General features: G+C 46.5%; 1 protein-coding gene across 1 annotated transcript in view; it reads left to right on the forward strand.

Moving 5' to 3' along the window:
- The window catches only part of LOC138680259 (excitatory amino acid transporter 5-like), a 1936174-nt gene that overhangs the window by 1881511 nt on the left and 28917 nt on the right, over positions 1-25746 (forward strand). Inside the window, exon 11 of the mRNA XM_069767861.1 lies at positions 22616-22690. Within this exon, the coding sequence (XP_069623962.1) occupies positions 22616-22690 (75 nt within the window). The remainder of the gene's footprint in view (positions 1-22615; positions 22691-25746) is intronic.

A 25746-nucleotide genomic window follows, 5' to 3' on the forward strand; every position in this document is an offset into this window, starting at 1 on the left:
CCCTAAGTATATCCCTGCTTCTGATGAAGCTGCAGCAACCTCTCCCTGTGCTCAGATCGGCAGAAGTAAGATGGCGGTCGGCGTGCATGCCCCTTTATAGCCTCTGTGACACCGCAGAAAGCAAGTCAATCACTGCCATGCCCTTCTCTAAGATGGTGGGGACCGAGACCTATGTCATCACGCTGCCCACACTCTGTGTGCACCTTCATTGGCTGAGAAATGCTTAAAGCGTCATACGAAACACTACTTTGGCGCGCAGATCGCCGACCTCATGACAGATCCCACAGTGGGATCGGGTCGGGTTTCACGAAACCCGACTTTGCCAAAAGTCGACGATTTATGAAAATGTCCGATCCATTTCGCTCAACCCTAGTGACCGCCAGTGCGGCGCCGCACACTTTCACAGCACTTTCCTGACCCAAGCCTGGGTGACTAGTGGTGTCCGCCAGTGCGGCACCGCACGCACTCTCGTGCATCTTTATTATTATTATTTCTGTCCGCAACTGGGGTGTCGAGCACAAGAGGTCTATTTGAACTCAAATCCTGTGTCTTGGGATGGAGTTCTGAGACTCCTTGCGTGCGCTCTTGGTGTGGTACCGCGGCCCTGTGAAGCAACAGGGTTAGCTTCCTTCACACAGGGTGAAGTTAACCCATGTGTGTATTCACATTGTACCACCATATAGTCCGTCATTACTTGGCAGCAGGTCCCATCTCTGCACGGTGGACCCCGGGCTGCGAATGTACCTTATTCTATCTTTCTTATTATTTGGTGCATTCTGCTAGCCCTAACATTACACTAGCGCCAGGGTCTGGCTAGTAATGATGGACAAACAGCAATCCTTGAGGTTCATCCAGCAGCTGGAGGGTAAGTTGGCGGCTCTCGAGCGCACAACCTCAGCTGTGGATGTAACCGCAGTTGCTGTTCAGGTTGCTAGCGTGGCTGCAGTCACCTTGTCCACCGCCACCCCTGTACCGACTCTATCTCGCCTCCTCCCGCTGCCAGAAAACTTTTCTGGTGATAGTAAGTCTTGAAGGGGTTTCGTGAGTCAGTGCGCTATACATCTCGAGCTTCTGGCCTCTCGTTTCCCTACAGAGCGGGCTAAGGTGGGGTTTTTTGTGTCTCTCCTGTCGGACAGGGCGTTGGAGTGGGCTACGCCGCTGTGGGGGCATGGAGATCATGTGGTGCAGAGTGCTTTGTTGTTCCTGAGCACTCTGAAACAGGTGTTTTTAGGACCTCATGTCACCCATGATACGGCACACCAACTGTTGTCATTGTCTCAGGGCTTGTCCTTGGTCAGCCATTTTCCATCCACTTCCGCACCCTAGCATCTGAGCTGGAGTGGTCGGATAAAGCCCTAATTCTGACATTTTGGAGGGAGCTGGCTGACCACATGAAAGACGCCCTGGCCACTAGGGAGATTCCTGCCACACTGGAAGAGTTAATAGCAGTGTCCACTTGTATTGACCTCCGTTTTCACGAGCGGAGGTTAGAGCGAGCCCAGTGTAGGCAGAGGTTTCGGCTGGCTCCCACCTTCGCCAAACCTTTGGAATCTCCAATCCAGGCTCCTGAGCCACATGAGGCCATGGAAGTGTCACGAGCGGGATCTAAGTCCCGGACCGCTCGTGCACTCCAGGTTTGTCATGTTTGCCAGCAGTCAGGACATCTTGCCACCAGATGTCCCCAGCGGTCGAGGAAATGTCAGCGTCTAGTGGTAGTAGGTGGAGGTACACTAGACACGGCAACGTTTGCCTCCAAATTGTCCTTTAAGGGGACAATTACAATAGGCTCATTCACTCACTCGGTAGAGCTCTGCGTGGATTCAGGGGCGGAGGGCAATTTTATGTCTTCTGCCTTCGCCCAACGTCACGCAATACCCCTGGTAATGCTAGCTCAACCAGTAACTGTACGAGTGGTGAATGGGTCAACACTGCCCTCACAGATAACACAACAGACCATCCCTTTCACTCTGTCCTTGTGGCCATCCCATCAGGAGATTATATCTCTGCTCGTCATTCCTGAGGGAATTGATGAGATCCTGTTAGGGATGCCTTGGCTACGGTATCACTCTCCTCATATCGAGTGGTCCACGGGCAGAATTTTAGGATGCGGTGAATCTTGTGGGGGGTAGATGTCAGAGGGAGAGCGTTCAGGTTGCTACTACTGAGGTACCCGCAGATTTATCCTCTCTTCCTAAGCAATATTGGCCCTATGCGGATGTGTTCTCTAAAAGGGCTGCGGAGACCCTTCCGCCTCACCACCCCTATGACTGTCCTATTGACCTCTTGCCTGGTGCTGAGCCTCCCCCAGGGTCGAGTCTATCCTTTGTCACTCCCAGAGACGGAGGCAATGTCACAGTATATCCGAAAGAATCTGGCAAGAGGATTCATTAGGAAGTCAGTGTCACCTGCAGGGGCTGGGTTCTTCTTCGTACAGAAGAAGAGTGGAGAACTGCATCCATGCATAGACTACAGGGGTCTTAACGCCATCACCATTAAAAATAAGTACCCACTACCCCTGATATCTGAGCTTTTTGATAGGCTACGGGGAGCAAGGGTATGTACTAAATTAGATCTGCGGGGTGCTTACAACCTGATTCGCATCCGTGAGGGGGACGAATGGAAGATGGCTTTTAACACCAGGGATGGGCACTATGAATATCTGGTGATGACCTTCGGGTTCTGTAATGCCCCAGCCGTTTTCCAAGACTTTGTAAACAACATCTTCCGGGATATGCTTTCCACCTCGGTTGTAGTTTATCTGGATGATATTCTCATCTACTCTCCAGATATAGACTCCCACCGAAGAGATGTTTGCAAGGTCTTCGACCTCCTACGGACTAACTCCCTGTATGCTAAGTTGGAGAAGTGTGTGTTTGAGCAGGAGTCCTTGCCTTTCCTTGGCTATATCATCTCTCCCAAGGAATTGGTATGGATCCTGCCAAGCTACAGGCTGTGAAGGACTGGCAGGAACCCAATTCTCTCAAAGCGGTGCAGCGCTTAATGGGGTTCATTAATTACTATTGAACGCACCTTATTCTATCTTTATTATTATTTGGTGCGTTCCGCTAGCCCTAACAACTGGCTCACATGAGGACCACCCCAGGAAAGGAAGACCAAGAGTCACTTCTGCTTCTGAGGATAAGTTTATCCGAGTCACCAGCCTCAGAAATCGCAGGTTAACAGCAGCTCAGATTACAGACCAGGTCAATGCCACACAGAGTTCTAGCAGCAGACACATCTCTACAACAACTGTTAAGAGGAGACTTTGTGCAACAGGCTTTCTTAGTAAAATAGCTGCTAGGAAACCACTGCTAAGGACAGGCAATAAGCAGAAGAGACTTGTTTGGGCTAAAGAACACAAGGAATGGACATTAGACCAATGGAAATCTGTGCTTTGGTCTGATGAGTCCAAATTTGAAATCTTTGGTTCCAACCACCGTGTCCTTGTGCGACTCAGAAAAGGTGAACGGATGGACTCTACATGCCTGGTTCCCACCGTGAAGCATGGAGGAGGAGGTGTGATGGTGTGAGGGTGCTTTGCTGGTGACACTATTGGGGATTTTTTCAAAATTGAAGGTATACTGAACCAGCATGGCTACCACAGCATTTTGCAGCGGCATGCTATTCCATCCGGTTTGCGTTTAGTTGGACCATCATTTATTATTTTTTTTCAACAGGACAATGACCCCAAACACACCTCCAGGCTGTGTAAGGGCTATTTGACCACGAAGGAGAGTGATGGAGTGCTACACCAGATGACCTGGCCTCCACAGTCACCAGACGTGAACCCAATCGAGATGGTTTGGGTTGAGCTGGACCGCAGAGTGAAGGCAAAAGGACCAACAAGTGCTAAGCATCTCTGGGAACTCCTTCAAGATTGTTGGAATATCATTCCCGGTGACTACCTCTTGAAGCTAATACTCATACAACCAATCTAACTACTCCAAATGAACCAGTAGAACCATCTTTTCCTTCTTCAGTTTTTAATTGTAATGTGAGCAAGTCTTCCTCTCTTGTAAAGGATCCATTGTTAAGGCCCCATTTGTTAATTCCATCCGAGAGTTCTTCTAAAGGTATGGCCGCCTCTGGGCCTAATGTGCAAGACAACTTTGACGGTCTTTCCCAAATTTCGGTTCATGACACTGATTGTTCCCTCATATCCCTTACTCCACTACCACTTCCCGCCTCTTCTCCTATAAAAGTGAGTACTGCCTTTGGTTTACCAGCGATTGACATAATAGAAACCAATATTTTGGTGAGGAACAATACTGTTACACCTCTTCACCACAACTCCTTGATTGACTCACAAAATACCAAGATCACTCATTTTTTTCAGGTGGTATCGGGCCACGAAGCAAAGATAAAAAGAAAAAGGGAACACGGGGGTCTAGGGGCACGGGCAAAAACAAAAAAAACTGGAAGGCTCCCCATAGTAGATATAACTAAGAATTCTGATAATTTAAATCAACACTCTAGTATTTTTAATTTATCCGATTACCATCAAAATAGGGATTAAATATCACTTCTAGAAATAGGGTTGTCCTTCTGACCTGACTCCCCATTAAATGTGTTTAACCTTTATTTTGATTTGAGTGACTTCATACAAAAACTCATCCCGTCCTTTTTTTTTTTTTTTTTAACATATACATATCGTGGATTATTTTACACTGAACACTGAAGCCCATAGGATTTTGTCTATTATAAAAGGCACTAGGTGTCGAGTTCCCGATGCTGAGCAGGGGGAATATCAAACCATGTCCGCTGCGGTGTCCCATTCCCCTCCAGCCGCAATGGAGCCTGCTCAGCAGAGAAGTCGGTCTCAGCATCTGGCTCGGGAAGATAATGTGCGCTTGGTTACTACTGATCTTCCAGGCTCAGCCATTGCACTGTTCTTCGGCGGCAGATGCTCCTGGGACTAAAGGTACCGTCACACTCAGCAACTTTGCAACGAGAACGACAACAATCCGTAACGTTGCAGCATCCTGGATAGCGATCTCATTGTGTTTGACACACAGCAGCAACCTGGATCCCGCTGTGCCATCGCTGGTCGGAGCTAGAAGTCCAGAACTTTATTTCGTCGCCAGGTCGGCGTGTATCGTCATGTTTGAAATCAAAAGCAACGATGCCAGCAACGTTTTACATGGAGCTAACAATCAGCGAGAACGATAAGTGAGTTGCCATTACGTCACTGGATCGCTCCTGCATCGTTCTGGAGTTGCTGTGTTTGACGTCTCTACAGCGACCTAAACAGCGACGCTCCAGTGATCTAGTTTAGGTCGGCTCGTTGTCTATATCACTGCAGCGTCGCTGAGTGTGACGGTACCTTTAGTACTGCTTTTCCTCTGCTGAGCATGCCCAAGGGTCGACCTTCCATTGGAGGTCTGGGGTCACACGCTCAGGTCCTGTAGCAGCTCCTATTGGACCACTAGGAAGGTCCTTGTCTGCTACAGCTTTAACAGGTTCACATGGCCGCACGGCCATGCGCTAGTATCAACCTATATCATGAGCTTTGATACTTTGTGGTCATGTCTGCATGTGGTCAGGGTTGGCTGAAATAAGCCCCTAGAATACCGGCACCTCCGGTGAGGAGTTTTGAGTGTATGAATTCAGGGCTGGCGTACAGCCACTAGAATTCCGGCTCCACTGGAGGAGTTGTTTGTGTGCTATGCTGACTGCATGACCACTGTTAGCTTTCTGCTCTGTTAGGTAGCTGTGATCCTCTGTGAGGTTAACAGGGCACAGCGTTTACCTATCTTAGCGTTTCTGTGAAGTAACAGAGTTTGCTTATACCACCATATAGTGCCTCCAATGGCTAGCAGCAGGTTTCTCTCCTGCACGGTGGACCCTGGGTTGCGAACGCACCTATTATAACACATATATCTACTCGTTGCGTTCCGCCAACCCTAACATAATACTAGCACCAGGGTCTGGCTAGTAAATGGCGGATGATCAGCATCTACAGCGGTACATCCAGCAGCTGGAGGGGAGTTTGGTGGCTCTTGAGCACACAACCTTGGCTGTGGATGTCAGCTCAGTCACTGTAAAGTAGCTGCATCCAGTTTGTCCTCTGCTACCCCTGCTCCGACCTTATCCCATCTCCCACTTCCAGACAAGTTTGCTGGTGACAGTAACCACTGTTGGGGATTCGTGAGCCAGTGCACCATACATCTTGAACTTCTGGCTGCACGTTTTCCTACGGAACGAACTAAAGTGGGATTTATCTTATCCCTTATGTCGGGCAGAGCGTTGGAGTGGGCAACGCCGCTGTGGGAGCATGATGATCGTGTGGTACACAGTGCTCCTCGCTTCCTGGACTCTCTGAGACAGGTCTTTTTGGGACCTCGTGTTACCCACGATACAGCGCTCCAACTGCTGGCATTAACGCAGGGTTCGTACATGGTCAGCCAATTTTCCGTCCACTTACAGACTTTGGCATCAGAGCTGGAGAGGCCAGATAAAGTCCTTATTCCTGTGTACTGGAGGGACTGGATGACCATGTAAAGGACGCCTTGGCCACCAGGGAGATTCCGGCCACACTGGGGGACCTCATAGCTATATCTACCCGCATCAACCACCGTTTTAACAAGCAGAGGTTGGAGTGGACCCAGTGTAGGCAGAGGTTCCCGTTGGCTCCTACCTTTGCCAGTCCTCTGGAATCTCCTATTCAGGCGTCCGACTCCCATGTGGCCATGGAAGTTTCTCGAGCGGGACCTAAGTCTCAGGCCACTCGAGTACCCGTCGTCTGTAATAACTGCCAGCAGTTGGGACATTATGCCAATAAATGTCCTCAGCGGTCGGGAAACTATCGCATCTAGTAACCATAGGAGGAGGTTCACTAGACACAGCAGTATTTTCCTCCAAGCTGTCCTTTAAGGGGACAATCACTTTAGGCTCTTCCACTCTTACAGTCGAGCTCTGTGTTGACTCTGGGGCAGAGGGGAATTTTATGTCCTCTGCCTTCGACCAACGCCACGTTATACCCCTGGTGATGCTGGCCAGGCCAGTGACTGTTCGAGTGGTAAATGTGTCAACACTGCCCACACAAATTACACATCAAACCATCCCTTTCACGTTATCTATGTCTCCTTCCCATCAGGAGATTATCTCCCTGCTTTTCATTCCCGAAGGAATAGATGAGATACTACTAGGGAATAGGGATACCCTGGTTACGTTTTTACTCTCCTCATATAGAGTGGTCCTCAGGGAGAATTTTGGGTTGGAGTGAATCTTATAAGGGCAGATGTATGAGGGAGTGCATTCAGGTTGCCACTACAGAGGTACCCACAGATCTTACTTCCCTCCCCAAGTGTTATTGGTCCTATGCGGACGTGTTCTCCAAGAAGGCTGCGGAGACCCTTCCACCTCACCATCCCTATGACTGTCCTATTGATCTCATGCCTGGAGCAGAGCCTCCCCGGGGTCGGGTCTATCCTCTCTCCTTCCTGGAGACGGAGGCTATAACTCAACATATTCAGGAGAATTTGGCTAGAGGGTTCATTAGGAAGTCAGTGTCACCTGCAGGGGCTGGGTTCTTTTTCATGCTGAAGAAGAATGGAGAAATTTGTCTATGCAGAGATTACAGGGGTCTTAACGCCATCACCGTTAAGAATAAGTACCCTTTGCCCCTGATTTCTGAGCTCTTCGATAGTCTACGGGGAGCAAGGGTATTCACCAAATTAGATCTGCGGGGTGCTTACAACCTGATTCGCATTCGTGAGGGGGACAAATAAAAGACGGCATTTAACACCAGGGATGGGCACTATGAATATCTGGTGATGCCCTTCGGCGTCTGTAATGCCCCAGCTGTTTTCCTAGACTTTGTAAATGATATCTTCCGGATATACTCTCCACTTCGGTCGTAGTCTATCTGGATGATATACTCATCTACTCTCTAGATATTGACTCTCACTGGAGAGATGTTTGCAAAGTCTTCAACTTCTTACGGGCAAACATCCTCTACGCTAAGTTGGAGAAATGTATGTTTGAGCAGGAGTCCTTGCCTTTCCTTGGTTATATCATCTCCACCCAGGGGTTGGCTATGGATCCTGCCAAACTACAGGCTGTGATGGACTGGCAAGAACCCCACTCTATCTAAGCGGTGCAGCGCTTTATGGGGTTCATTAACTAGTATCGCCAGTTCATTCCGCATTTCTCAACTGTAGTAGCTCCCTTGGCAGCCCTCTCCAAGAAGGGAGCAAAGCCCAAATTGTGGTCGGAGGAGGTCTCCAAGGCCTTCCTCTCAATTAAATCTCATTTTGATAGCGCTCCCAATGTTGATAAGCCGTTTATAATGGAGGTGGTGCTGGAGCAGTCCTCTTCCAAAAGGATGCTCAAGGTCGGAAGAATCCTTGCTTCTTCTTTTCTAAAACCTTCACACCAGCGGAGAGGAATTATTCCATGAGGGACAGAGAAGTTGCTTGCCATGAAATTGGCTTTCTCAGAGTGGAGACATCTTCTGGAGGGGGCTCGCTTTCCCTTCCAAGTTTTTAATGACCACAAAAATTTAGTATACTTACAGACAGCCCAGCGGCTAAATTCTTGCCAGGCCAGATGGTCCCTGTTCTTCTCCCGGTTTCATTTCACTCTACATTTTCTCTCCAGGGAGAAGAACATTCGTGCCAATGCTCTCTCTCGCTCCATTGTGTCATCTGTGGAGGAGGAAGAGGAGCCTCGGCTTATTGTCCCCACTGAGAGCCTGAGAACTGTGGCCCCGATCTCGCTAGACTCTGTGCCCGGGGCAAAACTTTTGTACCTTCATATTTGCGACTGGAGGTTCTCTCTTAGGCTCATTCGCTAGGGTGGGTGGGCATTTTGGGGCCAAGAGGATGTCTGAGCTGCTGGCGAGAACATACTGGTGGCCGCATATGGCTCGTGATGTCGGGAACTATATTCGGGCATGTGTCTCCTGTGCTAAGAATAAGTCTCCTCGACAACGGCCAGCAGGATTACTTTATCCCCTACCGGAGGCAGACAGCCCCTGGGAGATGGTCGGGTGTTATGATCTGGTGGTTTAGGAACAACATGAGACAAGCTCTGAAGGAGGTGGTATCTGTACTGACCGCAAACCCTGAACCTAGCAGCGCAACTAAAAATAGCCGTGGGGGGTACCTGACACTCCCTAGACCCCTCGGCACAGCCTAAGATCTAACTTCCCCTAAAGATGGAAACAGGAAACCTATCTTGCCTCAGAGAAAATCCCCAAAGGAAAGATAGCCCCCCACAAATATTGACGGTGAGAGGAGGGGAAAATAAATCAGATTTTAGCATAGGAGGCCAGTCTAGCTTGATAGATAGGACACGAAAGGATACTGTGCGGTCAGTATTAAAACTCTACAAAAATCCACGCAGAGTTTACTAAAAATCTCCACACCTGACTAAAGGTGTGGAGGGTAAATCTGCTTCCCAGAGCTTCCAGCAAGACAGAAATAATTCATACTGATAACGCTGGATAAACATAGAAAACACAGAACGGATAAGTCCACAAACTGTGAACAGAAAAGAGCAAGCAAAAACTTAGCTTAGCTGAACTGGTCAGGATAACAGGGAAATCCAAAAGAGATGTGAATCCAACCAGGAACCATTTACAAGTGGCACCAGCTGAAGGACAGAGCAGACATAAATAGCAGAGCAGAGACGATCAGTGGAAGCAGCTGAAGACAGCTAACTCCAAGGAGCAGCCACACCACTAGAAACCACAAGAGGGAGCCCAAGAGCAGAACTCACAAAAGTGCCACTTACAACCACCAGAGGGAGCCCAAGAGCGGAATTCACAACAGTCGGGATGGACTTTGTGGTGGGCTTACCCAAGTCTCATAGCTGCACCATCATTTGGGTAATCACCGGCCATTTCTCTAAAATGGTGCACTTGGTGCCTCTTCCACGGCTACCTTCTGCATGGGCTTTGGCAGCATTGTTTTTGAAACATATTTTCTGCCTACATGGTATGCCAGACAAAATTGTCAGTGACTGGGGACCCCAGTTTGCATCTAGGTTCTGGAGAGAGCTTTGTCCACTACTCAGTATCGAGTTGAATCTCTCTTCTGCATATCATCCCGAGATGAATGGGTTGGTAGAGAGGGCCAACCAGACCTTGGTCACATATCTGCGACATTTTGTTTCAGCCAGGCAGGATGACTGGGCATCCTTGCCACCGTGGACGGAGTTCACGCTAAACAATGCCGTAGCCGACTCCACTGGCCAGACCCCCATTTCTTCTTAATTACGATCAGCATCCACGGGTTCCTGTGCCCATGCCCGTGTCTTCCGCCGACTCCAGGGTGGCATACTGGGCGTTGGAGACACTGGACATTTGGGACCGTACTCAGGAAGCCATCCGGGCTTCCAAGGAGAGAATGAGGTTCTTCGCCGATGCACACCAGCGTCCCGCTCCGTCCCTTGCTCCTGGCGATTTAGTGTGGCTACTGTGGGTTACATTTTCGCCGGTCAATATTATACAATTATCAGACCTTGGGCTTTCAGTTCTACTCGCCCCACCTTAAAAGTCACCTCCTTAAACCCCACTTGTGGCAAAGGCTGACCATTCTGGCGACTACTGTCAGATCATTATCTGGGCCGCGGGTAATATCAGAGTCAGCCCAGTATCGTTTGTAGAGAACATATGGCATAGTCATTACCTGGGAGCCGGTGTCCAGTAAAGCATTCATCGGGATGCCGTCAAACACAACTGGGATGATTGGTCATCCTCCGACGTACTTGGCTCGCCAGCTTTGCGGGCCTGGTCATACTACTCCTGGGGGTTGACCCTATGCCCCAGGAGTTGCTCGTTTAAATTGCAGAATCTTGTGATATGTCCCTCCTTGCTGCAGCGGTGGCAAATGGGTAATCCTTCTTGGTCATAGCGATCGTTGTCTCTCCCTCTGGGATCCTCTTCTGCCGTCTCCATGGGACATCATCTGGACTGGAGGCCAGCTGGATCTTCTACTTTGGAGACACTTGCATGGACTGTATGAGTTTTGGTTACTTTTGGTCAGTTCCTGGACCTGGAGATGCAGTCCTGCAGCATGGTCATCATTAGCCAGAGTCTGTGCATCTGCCTCAATGAGGGAAGGATGCTACTTCCCGGTGGTATGTAATTGCTGGGGGCCTAGGGGGTGCTCTGTGGCTGGAATTTGGTTCATATAGCACCCGGATGGCCCTATCTTTAAAGTGTGCAAAGTCCAAGTCAGGGTTTTGTAGGGCCAAGATGTGCAGAGGGTGTTGGACAGAAGTCCCTCAATAAATTGCTCCTTTAACAATCTGTCCCCATCTTGCACGCTGTCAGGGTCAACCTGCTTAATGGCCAGCAGCGTCTCCTGGAGATTAAGGGCATAGTCCCATATACTATCCTGTACCCTTTATTTACACCCAAAGAATCTCATTTTTATCTCTGCTGCAGTGCGGGTCTCAAAGGTGTCCTTCAGGCCATGTGCACACGTACAGTATTTTTTGTGTTTTTTTCGCGTTTTTTTCACTATAAAAACGTGATAAAAACACGAAAAAAACGCTTACATATGCCTCCTATTATTTACAATGTATTCCGCATTTTTTGTGCAAATGTTGCATTTTTTTCCGCGAAAAAAATCGCATCGCAGAAAAAAAAAGCAACATGTTCATTAAATTTGCGGAATTGCGGTGACTCTGCACACCTAGGAATGCATTGATCTGCTTATTTTCCGCATGGCGCTGTGCACACCATGCGGGAAGTAAGCAGATTATGTGCGGTTGGTACCCAGGGTGGAGGAAAGGAGAATTAAAATAAAAAATAGTGATATACTCACCCTCGATGTCTTCCCGCCTCTCAGCGGTGCAGGCTGCCGGTTCCGTTCCTATAGATGCTCTGTGTGAAGGACCTGCGATGACGTCGCGGTCCTGTGATTGGTCGTGCGACCGCTCATGTGACCACACACGTGACCGCGCACCATCTATAGGAACGGACGCCGCTGAGGACATCGGCTGTCTGCAGAGGGTGAGTATAACCATTTTTTTTTTTTTTTTTAACATGATATCCTTTACTATTGATGCTGCTTAGGCAGCATCTATAGTAAAAAGTTGGTCACACTTGTCAAACGCTATGTTTGACAAGTGTGACCAACCTGTCAGTCAGTTTTCCAAGCGATGCTACAGATCGCTTGGAAAACTTTAGCATTCTGCAAGCTAATTACGCTTGCAAAATGCTAAGAAAACCGCAAAAAAAAAAGGGAAAAAAACGCCAAAAAAAAATGCGGATTTCTTGCATAAAATTTCCGGTTTTCTTCAGGAAATTTCTGCAAGAAACCTGACGTGTGCACATACCCTCAGCCTGTCGAAAAATTTGCTTAAGGGTACCGTCACACAGTGGCATTTTGATCGCTACGATGGCACGATTCGTGACGTTCCAGCGATATAGTTACGATCTCGCAGTGTCTGACACGCTCCTGCGATCAGGGACCCCGCTGAGAATCGTACGTCGTAGCAGATCGTTTGAAACTTTCTTTCGTCGTCTAGTGTCCCGCTGTGGCGGCATGATCGCATGGTGTAACAAAGGTGTGCACGATATTGTATACGATGTGCGCATAGTAACCAACGGCTTCTACATCGCACATACGTCATGAAATTATCGCTCCAGCGTACATTGCAAAGTGTGACCGCAGTCTACGACGCTGGAGCGATATTGTTACGATGCTGGAGCGTCACGGATCGTGCCGTCGTAGCGATCAAAATGCCACTGTGTGACGGTACCCTAACAGTTCTCTTATCAGTGTTCAGCCAGGACTTTACCTCCCTCTGAGCTGCACCAGTTAATTGGCCAGTGAGGAGGCTGACCTTTTGATTCTCAGACAGGAGGTGCACTTCAAACAAACTGCAGAGTCTCTCCTTTAAATCACTCAGGGTGTGTGACTCCCATGGGTACTGCAGTAACCAGGCTGATCCCAGTATGTATGGCATTGATAATGGCATTATGGAAGCTGTGGCTGCCGCTGGATCTGGCCGGCTTATGGGGTCTGTGGCCACCGCTGGATCTGTCTGCATTAAGGGGGCTGTGATCGCCGCTGAATCTCCATCCGGATTGGACATTCTTTCCTCCCTTCCCTAATGAACCTCAGCCAGGCCCTGTGTTTCGTTACCGGATTGAGCAGCTTCTCCACTGCCTTCTGCTTTTCAAGTTTGGGGCCTCCTGCTTTTTCATCCATGCACAGCAGAGCACGGAGCACAGCTTCTCAATACCTCCCAACTTTTGAAGATGGGAAAGAGGGACAAAGTTTGCGGCGCGCAACGCGCGCCGCGGCACATCTTAGGCCATGCCTCTGACCACACCCATTCACTAGTCACACCCATATCCACGTCTCAACCACACCCATTTAGCACTGCTGATCACACTATTCATAAAGAATAATTATAAACAAAAAAATATGGCCACACAGTGCTCCATACTGTATACTGGCCACACAGTGCTCCATACTGTATAATTGCCGCACATAATGCTCCATACTGTATAATGACCGCACATGATGCTCCATACTGTATAATGACTGCACATGATGCTCCATACTGTATAATGACCGCACATGATGCTCCATACTGTATAATGACCGCACATGATGCTCCATACTGTATAATGACTGCACATGATGCTCCATACTGTATAATGACTGCACATGATGCTCCATACTGTATAATGACCACACATGATGCTCCATACTGTATAATGACCTACATGATGCTCCATACTGTATAATGACCGCACATGATGCTCCATACTGTATAATTGCCGCACATAATGCTCCATACTGTATAATGACCGCACATGATGCTCCATACTGTATAATGACTGCACATGATGCTCCATACTGTATAATGACTGCACATGATGCTCCATACTGTATAATGACTGCACATGATGCTCCATACTGTATAATGACAGCACATGATGCTCCATACTGTATAATGACCGCAAATGATGCTCCATACTGTATAATAGCCGCACACGATGTTCCATACTGTATAATGACCGCACATGATGCCCCATACTGTATAATTGCCGCACATAATGCTCCATACTGTATAATGACCGCACATGATGCTCCATACTGTATAATGACTGCACATGATGCTCCATACTGTATAATAGCCGCACACGATGCTCCATACTGTATAATGACCGCACATGATGCTCCATACTGTATAATGACCGCACATGATGCTCCATACTGTATAATGACTGCACATGATGCTCCATACTGTATAATGGCCACACATGATGCTCCATACTGTATAATGGCCACACAATGCTCCATACTGTATAATGACCGCACATGATGCTCCATACTGTATAATGATCGCACATGATACTTTGTACCGTATAATGGCCACACATAGCTACTCCTACACACGCGGCTGCGCTTCGTACACTTTGCACACACGGCTCCACTCCATACATCTCATACACACACGGCTCCGCTCCGTACATCTTGTACACATTCAGCTCAGCTCCATACACCTCATACACACACGGCTCCGCTCCATACATCTCGTACACACACGGCACTAGTCCGTACACCTTGTACACACACGGCTCCGCTCTATACACATTGCACACACTCCGTATACTTTGAGCACGCATGGCTCTGCTCTGTACACCTCATACACACGTGGCTCTGCACTGTACACCTCGTACACACGTGGCTCCGCTCCATACACCTTTCACACTCTGCTCTGATCCGCACACCTCTTACACACATGACTCCGCTCCGTACACCTTTCACACGCTGCTCCGCTCCGTACACCTCTTACACACGCGGCTATGCTTCGTACACCTAGTACACACACGACTCCGCTCCGTACATCTCGTACACACCCAGCTCAGCTCCGTACACCTCGTAAACACGCGGCTGTGCTCCGTACACCTCGTACACACGCGGCTGTGCTCCGTACACCTCGTACACACGCGGCTGTGCTCCGTACACCTCGTACACACGACTCCGCTCCGTACATCTTTCACATGCTCCTCCGCTCCGTACATCTCGTACACACCCGGCTCAGCTCCGTACACCTCGTACACACGCGGCTGTGCTCCGTACACCTCGTACACACGGCTCCGTACACCTCTTACACATGATTCAGCTCCGTACACCTTTCACATGCTGCTCCGCTCCATACACACGTGGCTGTGCTCCGTACACCTCGTACACACGCGGCTGTGCTCTGTACACCTCGTACACATGGCTCCGTATACCTCTTACACACGACTCCGCTCCGTACACCTTTCACATGCTGCTCTGCACACCTCGTACACTCGCGGCTGTGCTCCATACACCTCGTACACATGGCTCCGTACACCTTTCACAGTACGAGGTGCACCGAGCGGAGCCGCGTGTGTGTACGAGGTGCACCGAGCGGAGCCGCGTGTGTGTACGAGGTGCACCGAGCGGAGCCGCGTGTGTGTACGAGGTGCACCGAACGGAGCCGCATGTGTGTACGAGGTGCACCGAGCGAAGCCACGTGTGTGTGTCTTTGTACGAAGTGTACTGAGCGGAGCCTCAGTCGCGTGTGTGCACCGAGCGGAGCTGCAGCTTGTAATTAGCACATGATGATACAGTGACTGACTGTCATAGGGGCTTAGCCCTTTTATGCATGGGGAAATAAAGCAGCCACATTGATGTGTTGTCACTATCTCCCAGGAGGCTGCAGCTGCTCCTCCACAATGCACTGGACGGAGTGAGTGATCTCTGTGACATCCACTACTCACTGATCTGCATCTGTCCCGTTAGCAGCCTCCAGTCCACTCATGGTCTGCTGCTTACATTGCTGCCGGCACCCAGGCTGTGTTCGGCTGTGTTATGTACTCACCTCAGGTGTCCCCTCTTTCTCTGAACTGTGAGGCAGACTGGAAGACTCGGGAACATACCGACGGGGAAGGGGCGTGGCCTAACAAAAGGGGCGTGTGACAGTAGCTTCAACTGTTCTGTCTGCGGGAAGCTCTGCGTCCCGGGCAGGACAGCCGGGACAAGCATCAAATCCGGGGCAGTCCCGCACAATGAGGGACGGTTGGGAGGTATGGCTTCTCTTCGCACTCTTTCTTTGGCTACTCCCGAGAAGACTCACCTCCTCTGCTCCTCGCACGCTGCACAGCGTGGCAATGGCGGTTATCACACAGCTCAATAAAGTGTATGGCACACAGGACTCGGTGGTATCGGGCTACGATATCCTGTTTGTGATGCCAAAATGGAGCACCCACTTGGACCGTGGGGTACTCGGGCCGAGTCAGACGGTACTTAAAGGGGTGGTCACGGTAGCAGAGACCCGGTCTGTGGCCCTGGGTGTCCAATAAAAATAATGAAGAGAAGTGGAAAATAAAGTCTATGGGGGATAAATTCTCAAATAACCCTTCAGAAGTGAGAAATGCCGTTTTTCACTCATCCCGCTCCCAAATACAGATTAGATTATATGCTCCCCTGAGGTCCAAATTAGAAAACCATTTGGCCCCTGACAATTGACTGTACAAATCAGGGATGAGTGGAAGAGGATAGGTATGTCTCACTGTGATTTTATTTAATTCCCGAAAATCGAGACACGGCCGCAAACCACAATCTTTTTTTTTTTTTTACAAAAAATAATCCAGCTGCCACAGGAGAAATAGATAGATGAATGTGGTGTTTACGCAAGCTTTCAGAAATATACTCCTTCATAGCGGTTCACTCCAGGCCAGAGAGGTTGAACAGATGGGCCTTGGGCAATATAGCACCCGGAACAGTCAAAAGGGCGGAGTGGTGGTAAGACCTCGGCCTCTTTTTTGGAAAAAACCTCCTCAAAATCCTTCAGGAAATCTGGAATACCTTCCAGATTAACGGATGACACTATTACTGTAGTAAGGTAACTTTCAACACAATTAGGACACCCATTTGACAAGTTCGTGAGCTTCCCAATCTATCACAGGATTATGTAACTATAACCAGAGGAACCCCATCACCAGTCCTGCAGGCAGATTGTCCAGAACAAAACATGAAATACAGTATGTTCCTGGTGCAAGGAACCCACAATAAGGAGAAACTCATCCGAGGCAAATTTAGTTACATTCTTAGCCAGCGGTGTTTTGTCAATGGCAGCAATATGAATAGGAGTCTCCAGCCTAACTGTCCCTAATTTACACTTTGTCGCCAAGTTAGAGCCAATAAGGTTCACGGATGACCCGCAGTCCACGAAAGCAGAAGTGGGCATGAAGCAACTCCCACAACTAAGTTTCGCTTCCAACAATACTTTAGAGAATGAGGAAAAAGGTACCTGAGTGTCTGGGTGACCTCCTCCACAATCACTCCAACTCAGCCACTTGTTAGTCGGTGGGCAGGAGGAACAGTTCTTTTTCCAATGTTTGGGATCTTCACAGTTAAAACACAGCTTTCCTTCATGTCGCCGTCTCTTCTCCTTCTCCTTGATGGCCCCCACCTCCATAGGTTCAGATGGTGGCAAAACTACAGGATTAGCAGGGGGCCATGGAACACCTCTCCCATAGCCTCCGATCCATACAGATAGCCTGAATCATAGCCTCCTCCAATGATCTGGGTGATGGATGGAGAGCCAGAGCGCCCTTCAGGTGATCCGACAGTCCTCTCCTGAACTGACCTCTCAACGCAGAGTAAGCCGAGGACACCTCAGTGGATCATTGATGGAACTCGGAGCTATGCCAATCAGCCAAGAGCCTACCCTGAAAGAGACTTATGATTGTGTCCTCTGGCACTCTGACCCGGTCAGGCTTATCAAAAATATGTCCTAAGGCCTCAAAGAACCTATCCACAAACACACGTTCAGGGGCAGAAGCAGGAAGAGAGAAAGCCAACGATTGAGGTCCCTCCTGAAGAAAGGAAATGATTATCCCTACTCGCTGACTCATCTTCAGAAGATCGGGGTCTAAGAGAAAACAATGAACAAGACCCATACAATCGCATGGGAGCTCGAAACGGCCGTCGTTCCACAGACAGATCCTGCATCATTAGTGTCAAACTAGCCATTTGATCTGCCAAGGTATGGAGCTGATCCATAGAAAGCAGAGCAGAGAAAAAAAACTGTCTATTTCTGGTCAGTTATGTCATGCTGCTGCATTGCAGGTAGGTGCAAGCTTCACTAGATGACAGTAGAGAGGAAGCAGGTCTGCACCTAAACAGAGCTGACCTGCAGTGCAGCAATGAGGCTACCACAGGTGGCAGCAGAATTGTCAAACAAGCCGGGTCAAATCCTAGTCTGTAGTGCAGTACCAAAGGACTAAGCAAATTTTCGGTCAGAGACAAACCAGGGGTTCAGTCTGTAATAGTCAGAAGCGGAGAAGCCAAAGACTAAGAACAGAAACAGGTCAGGATACAAGCCAAGTCAAAACCAGGGAGTCTGCACACTAAAGGGAAACACTGAGTCAAGATGGGAACAGGGGAAAACAGAGACACGGGTTCAGACAGGAAGGGCAGCAGGACCAATCAGAGCAATCAGAGTCAGCTACAGCAACACTAGGCAAAATTTATAACTGACATCACCTGAAGGAAGCAGTGGCAATAAATAGCCAAACTGCACCCAGACAGAAACTGAGAAAGGTTAACTGTTGACATAAGCAGACCGGGAAAAAGGGAAAACAGGACTCAAAACCCGGTCTGGATCATGACATCCATATAGTATAATGTACTCCCCATAGTATAATGCACTCCCCATAGGCAGATTCTATATTGTATAACGAATTCCCCATAGGCCTCTATATAGTATAATGCACTCCCCATAGGCAGACACTATATAGTTTAATGCACTCCCCATAAGCAGACACTATAGTGTAATGCTCCCCCCATAAGCAGGCTCTATAGTGTAATACACCCCCACTGGCAATCTCTATGCGTAATTCACCCCCATAAGCAGCCTCTATAGTGTAATGCTCCCCCATGCGCAAGCTCTATAGTGTAATACACCCCCATAGGCAACCTCTATAGTGTAATTCACCCCCATAAACAGCCTCTATAGTGTAATGCATCTCCATAGGCAGCCTCTATAGTATAATGTAGCCTCATTAAAAAAAAATCACCTCTCTTACTCCTGATTCCTCTACTGCTTCGAGCTCCCACTGATCTCCGGACCACAGGCGCCGAGTAGTGACATCATCGTGCCCACTGTCAGTGTTGTCTTTGGTGATGTCAGACACTGACAGGAGGATAATCGGAGAGGGAGCGTAACGCTCCTTCTCTCATCAATGCGGTCAGCTTTATCGGCTAAATGCCAATACAGTTGAACCTGTGATGACAGGCGGGTGGGGCCCACTGCTGGCATTGGGCCCCCCACTGCCTGCTCAGGGGCCCCATAGCGACCGGGCAGCAGAGCAGGGAAATTAATTCTCCCTGCTCTGCAGCAGAATGTAACTGCCCCCTCTACCCCCGGTAGCTACACTACTGACGACCACCGATATGCTTTTTCATGGCTGGGGTTAAGGGTACTTATGCCTCAGTGCCGCTTTTTAATGGCTTTGAGAAATAAGGTTATTGTGCACCCCAGCATAGGAAAATCTCTAGGGTCGAGACCCCAGAGAGCATGATACGGGTAGCTTTTTACCATCCTCAGTCTTTTGTATGATTTCTCATTCATTTCTCTCCCACTCCCATCCCTCTGGTATCCCTGGACCCTCTTTTCATGGAAGAAAATGGAGGGCGCATGCATAGTGCACCTGCCAATATGTGCCGGCTATCACCTGGCAACAATAGTAGATTTTTCCCATTGGTTCATTTTGATCATTGTGATAGACCCTATCACAGTGATCAAAATAAAAAATAGTAAATCAAACCTTTATTTAGCACTCCCTTAGTTAGGTAAAATTAAATATTTTTTCCCATTCTTTGTAGTTAGGGTTAGGGTTTAGGGCTAGGGTTTGGGGTTAAAGCAGCATTAGGGTTGGGGCTAGGGTTAGCGTTGTGTTGGGGTTACGGTTGTGGTGTTGGGTTTATGGTTGTGGTGTTGGAGTTAGGGTTGTCTTGGAGTTATAGTTGTGTTGGGGTGTTGGGGTTAGGGTGGTGTTGGGGGTTCAGGTTGGGATTAGGCTCAGGGGTAGGGCTGTGCTAGGGTTTGCATTAGAATTGTGAGGTTTCCACTGTTTAGGTACATCAGGAGGTCTCCAAATGTGACATGGCTCCCACCATTCCAGACAATTTTGCATAAAAAAATAAAATGGTGCTCCCTCCCTTCTGAGCCCTGCCATGCACCCAAACAGTGATTTTCCCCCACATATGGGATATCGACATACAGGTCCTTCTCAAAAAATTAGCATATAGTGTTAAATTTCATTATTTACCATAATGTAATGATTACAATTAAACTTTCATATATTGTAGATTCATTATCCACCAACTGAAATTTGTCACGTCTTTTATTGTTTTAATACTGATGATTTTGGCATACAACTCCTGATAACCCAAAAAACCTGTCTCAATAAATTAGCATATCAAGAAAAGGTTCTCTAAACGACCTATTACCCTAATCTTCTGAATCAACTAATTAACTCTAAACACATGCAAAAGATACCTGAGGCTTTTATAAACTCCCTGCCTGGTTCATTACTCAAAACCCCCATCATGGGTAAGACTAGCGACCTGACAGATGTCAAGAAGGCCATCATTGACACCCTCAAGCAAGAGGGTAAGACCCAGAAAGAAATTTCTCAACAAATAGGCTGTTCCCAGAGTGCTGTATCAAGGCACCTCAATGGTAAGTCTGTTGGAAGGAAACAATGTGGCAGAAAACGCTGTACAACGAGAAGAGGAGACCGGACCCTGAGGAAGATTGTGGAGAAGGACCGATTCCAGACCTTGGGGAACCTGAGGAAGCAGTGGACTGAGTCTGGTGTGGAAACATCCAGAGCCACCGTGCACAGGCGTGTGCAGGAAATGGGCTACAGGTGCCGAAATGGGCTACAGAGAAGCAGCACTGGACTGTTGCTAAGTGGTCCCAAGTACTTTTTTCTGATGAAAGCAAATTTTGCATGTCATTCGGAAATCAAGGTGCCAGAGTCTGGAGGAAGACTGGGGAGAAGGAAATGCCAAAATGCCTGAAGTCCAGTGTCAAGTACCCACAGTCAGTGATGGTGTGGGGTGCCATGTCAGCTGCTGGTGTTGGTCCACTGTGTTTCATCAAGGGCAGGGTCAATGCAGCTAGCTATCAGGAGATTTTGGAGCACTTCATGCCTCCATCGGCTGAAATGCTTTATGGAGATGAAGATTTCATTTTTCAGCACGACCTGGCACCTGCTCACAGTGCCAAAACCACTGGTAAATGGTTTACTGACCATGGTATTACTGTGCTCAATTGGCCTGCCAACTCTCCTGACCTGAACCCCATAGAGAATCTGTGGGATATTGTGAAGAGAAAGTTGAGAGACGCAAGACCCAACACTCTGGATAAGCTTAAGGCCGCTATTGAAGCATCCTGGGCCTCCATAACATCTCAGCAGTGTCACAGGCTGATTGCCTCCATGCCACGCCGCATTGAAGCAGTCATTTCTGCCAAATCATTCCCGACCAAGTATTGAGTGCATAACTGAACATTATTATTTGATGGTTTTTTTGTTTGTTATTAAAAAACACTTTTATTTGATTGGATGGGTGAAATATGCTAATTTATTGAGACAGGATTTTTGGGTTATCAGGAGTTGTATGCCAAAATCATCAGTATTAAAACAATAAAAGACGTGACAAATTTCAGTTGGTGGATAATGAATCTATAATATATGAAAGTTTAATTGTAATCATTACATTATGGTAAATAATGAAATTTAACACTATATGCTAATTTTTTGAGAAGGACCTGTACTCTGGAAAAATTGTGCAACAAATTTTGTGCTCCATTTGCTCCTCATACCCTTGTGAAAATAAAAAAGTTTGGGTGTAAAGTAATTTTTTTGTGAAAAAAGTAAAATGTTCATTTTTTCCTTCCACGTTGCTTTAGTTCTCGTGAAGCACCTGAAGGGTTAATGAACTTCTTGAATGTGGTTTTGAGCACCTTGAGGAGTGCAGTTTTTAGAATGGTGTCATTTTGGGGTATTTTCTGTAATATTGACACCCCCAAACTCACTTCAAATGTGAAGTGGTCACTAAAAAAAGTGGTTTTGTAAATTTTGTTGGAAAAATGAGAAATCGCTGGTCAACTTTTAACCCTTATAACTTTCTAAAAAAAAATTGTGGTTCCAAAATTGTGCTGTTGTAAAGTAGACATGTGGGAAATGTTAGTTATTATGACTCTCTGATTTAAGGGCACAAAAATTAAAATTTTAAAATTGCTAAATTTTCAAAAATTTTGCCAAATTTCCATTTTTCTTAAATAAACGCAAGTCATATTGAAGAATTTTTACCACTAACAAAAAGTACAATATGTCACGAAATAACATTCTCATAATCAGTGGGATCCGTTGAAGCGTTCCAGAGCTATAACCTCACAAAGTGACAGTGGTAAGAATTGGCATCTACAGTATGCTAGATGTCTTCATCTGCATCTGAGGACAGCACTCAAAGCAGGCTGCCTTATATGCAAGAGGAGACATCATCCCCTGAGAACAATGATGACTGTGATCAAAATATAAGTAATTTTTTAATGGCCAATGAAATATGCTGAATTTAGAATTGTTTTTCAATAGCCTGAAGATGTGTCATCAAGAATGGATGTTAATCTTCAAAATGTGCATTCATCTCAAATGGCAACTAACAAGAAGGTATGTCTATATATTTTTTCCAAACTTGATTGATTTAAGATGTCACGTCCCATTTATGATACATATAAACTATGTGACACTGGGCCCTGTTATATAATGCAGCAAAAAAAAAAACTATGTGCTATCATAATATTACTGCCTCTTTATTTTTTTTTTTAACATTTTCTATAATTACATTTTCAGACTGCTGCAAAAAAAGAAATCAACATCACACAAGTCCGGCTGGTTCACAAAATGCTAGAAATCAGTCATTAATCCTTATTCTTTTTACTTGTGTACTTTCCATCCAAGATGGATAAACATTTAAAAATGAAACTTTCCGCATGGTCCAAGAAATGTTTTCTAGAAAACAAATCAACTAGATGAACATCCCAGTAGTGACTTTTTGGCAAGACACTAATTCTCTTTGTTTAATCGGGCCCATAACTTTGGGACCAAGGGCATCTTCAGCATGCAGATGTTGATGTGAATAGAAAACATTAAAGTATATTTACTTAAAATTGGCTGTGCTGATGTAATAGCTACAATGCACTATAGGGAAACCCGTGTAGCCATTTCCATAGGTCATGTCTTCCTTCTGTTTTTGATTCAATCTTTGCAATGTGTAAAATGGTGATGGGTGGTTTTTTGACAATTAGTACAAATTGATCCTCAAATCGTTCAAATTATCCAGGACATGTAAAATTTATAAAATTCAATTCTAATTGAATTTGCGTTGAATCCTTTTGATCTTCTCTATTCAGCACTGTCGAACAAACCAAAGTGACGCTAATCACTACTCACGAACAAGCCTTGAGGCAGGATAGTCAAACATTCCCTGGTCAAATACCAAGAGACCATGTAGTAAACCAAGGGGGAAAGACAAAGGTGAAGTCAGGTTATGGTACAAGATCAGGAAGAAAGCAGATCAGAGCAAGGGGGCTTGGGGATAGTCAGAACGAGGTCCAAGGTCATTCACCAATAGATCAGCAAATAGAGCACAGGAATACAAGGCAGACCACTGAGCAAATGCGACATCTGGCAGAGATTTGGGATTGAAAGCTTAGCCAAGTAGCTAGGTAATAACTTGGCATACCGGCATACCTGAAGGAAGCTCAGCACCTCCAAGTCTCAGATTGGACGTCTGAGCTGTCAATCAGAATACGGACAACTCATCATGCCCCTGCACTAAACTGGAAAACTAAGCTGTCAATTCCATGCACCCAAGCCACACTGAAAGGAGAAATTGTGACAATCAGCATATAACTACATACAATTTCTCCACAAGTGAGGACAGATGAGGCAGTTAATTTTTAAACTTTTTAATAAAAATAAGTCCATTAGCTAGCATCTACCGCCTAGAGATCAAAAAGTTTGCCTTTAACATACAGAGGCAAGCATTTCACCAATCTTGGCAGACAATCAACAGCAAATTAACTGGGAGGGTGGTTCTTCTATACCTCAGTATAGGTCTATTAAAATTTCTTAAACTTTTTTTTACAATCTGGCGTCTGACCAGAAACTAATTTAAAATATAACATTTTTATAATGTTGTGTTGTAAATGGGAGGGTGTTTGTCATTGCTTTTACAAATATATCTTTGTTTAACCAAAAATGATTTGGCGTATTGCTAACACATTTTAATACTAACGAAGTCTGATGGCTGTTTAAAAACATTGTATAAAACTTTTCAGTTCCATTCTTTTGAAATCTCATCTACTTTAACAGTCTTGAGTTGTGAAGAAAAATAGTTTTCATATTTGTATGGTTTACAAAATTTGCATAAAATATTTTATTGCATAAGAAATGTTTCTTGATACTTTAGTGTGCTTATTATACCAACATGAATAATGTGTATGAATGTTAGAAATAATCTATTACTCCTCACCTGGTGAAGTAGACCCAGTAAGACCCAGGTACGCGTAGGTACATGGTCCCTGGGCCTTGGTGCAGCTAGCTGGATGACAAGAGAGCAAGGACGGGACACTCAGGAATTTTGGGAGCAGCAGGATGGATGCAATGACCTCAAGTGGGCATAAGAGATAGAGGTACATAACACTGTGTGCTCAAGAATAGGAGAGTGACAATAAAGTATTGAATAACAATCCAAAGACCCAGGTGTGTGTCCTAATGAGCCTTAAAGGTCTAGGGAAATGATGTCACACACCAAGTAACCTGCAAAGCTAGATGTTGAGCACAATTGAGAGCAGCAGATCAAGATGTAAGGAGGAGAGTCTGAACCTGGGACAGGTGTGCAACAGAATCTCTTTAGGCAACCCCACTCAACGGTTGTGGTCAGTGCTCTCTGGCCATGGACATGAGTTGCGTAAAGTTCCTGAGCCTACAGGTTTCCTGGCATTTCATTAGCTTACCCAGTATGATGTAAAATGTGCCATGTGTGGCGCATAGCTGACGTCTCAACAGTCAGGCTAATCATAGTTGAGCCTGGGAACTCGGAATTAAATAAATTCACACAGTTGCTGTCCATGGCCAGAGAGCATGAATCTGGACTTTGGACTGGGGTTGCAGAAAGTGATTTGCTAATTTCTTAGAGTTTTTCAATAATCAGGCAATGTAGTTTGTAAAATGAAAATTTATGTAAGTAATTGGATGAACATAACACACAAACAAAATGCAATTCTAATGGCGACAACAAAAGAATGAGTAAAACTAAATATGGGGGGGGGGGGGGGCAGTTGCAAAACCATGGGAAGAAGGGTTGACAAAGATAATAGCTCTTTGTGTCCACAACAATCAATTCAATTCTAAGCATCTTCCCTCTATGTGATTAATTCTACAAATCTAGTTGGAAAACAAAATTATAGTAATTTAACCCCTTAATGACTGCGCGTTTTTTCAGTTTTTTTTCATTTTTGTTTTTTCGTCCTCTTCTTCCAAGAGCCATAATTTTTTTATTTTTCTGTCCACATAAACATACAATAAAAGGACTTGCTTTTTGCAGGACAAGTTGTACTTGTACTTGATTTCATTAATTTTATCATATGATGCACTGGAAAGCGGGAAAAAATCCAAGTGTGTTGAAATAGTGAAAAAAGCACAAATCTCCAATATTTTTT

This window comes from Ranitomeya imitator, chromosome 1 (genome assembly GCF_032444005.1).
Source record: "Ranitomeya imitator isolate aRanImi1 chromosome 1, aRanImi1.pri, whole genome shotgun sequence".
In the NCBI taxonomy this organism is placed as follows: domain Eukaryota; kingdom Metazoa; phylum Chordata; class Amphibia; order Anura; family Dendrobatidae; genus Ranitomeya; species Ranitomeya imitator.